Source organism: Fukomys damarensis, unplaced genomic scaffold (genome assembly GCF_012274545.1).
Source record: "Fukomys damarensis isolate Sample0158 unplaced genomic scaffold, DMR_v1.0_HiC HiC_scaffold_4, whole genome shotgun sequence".
NCBI classification, from domain to species: domain Eukaryota; kingdom Metazoa; phylum Chordata; class Mammalia; order Rodentia; family Bathyergidae; genus Fukomys; species Fukomys damarensis.
This window is the reverse complement of record NW_022900916.1, coordinates 2,561,365-2,563,740: the sequence shown is the minus strand read 5'-3', so window position 1 is coordinate 2,563,740 and position 2,376 is coordinate 2,561,365. Positions and strand designations below refer to the sequence as shown.

Genomic DNA, 2,376 nt, shown 5'->3' with positions numbered 1-2,376 from the left:
AGGGTTTTTTTTTTTTTTTTTTTTTTTTTTTGCCAGAGGATGGTGAGAGAGGAGAAATGAATTTGTCTGTTTCTTTATAAAAATCAACATTAACGTCCTCTCCGTCCTGCTGCTCTGGTTGCTTTAGCTCCAGGGGTGAAGCCGTGCTCTCCGTCCTCTCTGCTGATGGCTCTCGCTGTGTTACGCAGGTGGACGGAGGCTAAACCCGGGAATGGCCCTGTGCACAGACTGAGTACGGCGCTGGGCCTGCTGGGTTCTCGTCCCTGAAAAGCACCCTCACAGAGACATCCAGAGCCGCAGATACAGAATTTGTTACTGAATTTATCAGTTTAGAAGTCTGAGGTATCTATAGAGCTCTATTTGCAGGATCAGAGAGGCTATCAAGCAGATGTTACTCATTTCAAACCCGAGCCAGTAAGGGAGCTTGTGAAAGGTGAGCCAGAGAGCATCTGGGAAGGCGTTTTCGCTGCTATTTAAGCTTTTGAAAAATGGCATCCCAGGAATACATGAGTCGAAAGACCTCTAAACACCCTTCTCGAAGAGAAGAAGCAGCAGAGACGTGGGACTGGGTGACATGAAAATGCGTTGATGGAAATCCCTTCAGTCTGTGAAGCAGGTAGGCAATAAACACTGACAAATACATAACACACAGGTTTAACTTATTACAAAGTGGCATTCTTTTATCTCCTTCCTTTTAAAGAAAAGCTTCACATTTAAATAGCTAGATACTTATTAAGCAATACCTCACACTTTCCCCTCTAAAGGAAATAAATAATATTCAATTTTAATTCAAACATGAATTCTCCACGTTTTGAATAACAAAATGCCCCTTAGAGCTAAATTTTTTCAGAAACATTATTTCAATCTAAACTATTAGCATTAGTGCTGTAAAGACTGCATAGTACTATTTACTAAACCATTCATGCTTCCTTTAATCAAGAAATATTATTTTCACATTGTCTTTTCAATTGAAAATTTTAACAAAATCAGTGGGTGTACGGGCGTGATACAAAGCCTCTCCAGGATGGGATGCTGCAATGTCCATTAGGAATGCTGAAGGCCTCAGGAACCGTATTTTAGGGTGCTCAGCGGCAGCACTGTATCCACCTCTCATGTTAACCTGATACTGTGCTCCAGTCTACACCACAGACTTGAGTGGTGGACTATGTAACACTCACTGCCATCTAAAATTTGTAATGAAAATACTTAACTAGCGACTATGATTTTCCCCTTTCCAGTCATTTAAAGTAATCCCAACCTAGTAGGACATATCTGATTAGCTAAGAAAACGTCACATTCATACTTTCTTTGAAGGCATTAGGATACGCAGAAGAAGGCACACCGCTCTCACAGGGCAGGGCTGATGCTGGGTTCTCCGCTGTTTCAACCTGCTGGTATGCCCTGCTTCAAATGTGGGCCTTGGCTTTACAAGATACTGTGTATCACTTCCTCTGTGTGCATCGCTTCTTAAACGTGGGCAAAATCAATAAAGACAGTGGTCAGTGAAGAGAAGAGGGTATGTGGAAAGGGTTACTTTGTTGACAGAAGTGATTTCCTTTGTTAAAAGGAAAAGCAATACGTCAGTACCTGTGAGGGTCTGTGCCGCTCTCTGTACTAACCGCTTCCTCTATACGTACTGCTGCAGGTAACTTTCTAGATAGAACGTGGTAACTTCTGCTCAAGAATTTTGCTCAAAGTACTTTCAAGTACTATGAAGAATACCCTTAAAATGTATGTATAGTAGACATATGCAGACAGATGGATGTTTTATTACACAGTTTTATATTTCAAGCCCAACCCTGTAACCACAGGATGAGGAGCACTAGTGTGTTAGCACTGGTGTTTTCTTGGGTCAGAAGAAGGTAGCTTCTGCAATAACAGTCAACAGAATCAAGTACGTCACATAAAAATGGGATGTTTTCCAATCAAGGAAGAAAAATTGAGGTCTTAATGACTGCATTCCTGTGTGCCCTGTAAAACACCAAAGATAAATAAATTCCTTTCCCAGAATTTTCTGTTCATTCAGAAATATGTTTCCTTATTAAAATGTGGAAAGCTTGCTGGATAGAAAAAAAGCAGTGTTTTGGACAAAATCGTGTCTCTGTCAAATGGACCCTCTGGCTCCTTTCTGGACTTTCTCTGGTTGACCCTGTGCCAACGCAGGTTCCTGGCCTCTCACCCACTGGCTCCGCTCCCCTCCTCCGCTCAGCCCCTGCCTCTTACCTTCTGAAGGGGGAGGCTGAGGCAGCGCCCTCCCCACCGCCTGCCTACCTCTTAGCAGTGGGGAAGTATCGAGAGCAGGCGGCTCCGTCCCAGGCGCAGTAGGGGTCGCGGGCCAGGCAGCACTCGGCGCAGGCCCGGCCGTAGGCGTCGCAG

The 2,376-nt window shown here is 43.9% G+C and overlaps 1 protein-coding gene across 1 annotated transcript in view; it reads right to left on the bottom strand.

The window, feature by feature from the left end:
- Sema3a (semaphorin 3A) overlaps positions 1 to 2,376 on the bottom strand; it is a 396,022-nt gene that overhangs the window by 20,475 nt on the left and 373,171 nt on the right. Inside the window, 1 exon segment of the mRNA XM_019209424.2 lies at positions 2,272 to 2,376. This exon segment is cut by the window's right edge and continues 23 nt beyond it. Coding sequence (XP_019064969.1) covers positions 2,272 to 2,376 — 105 coding nt within the window.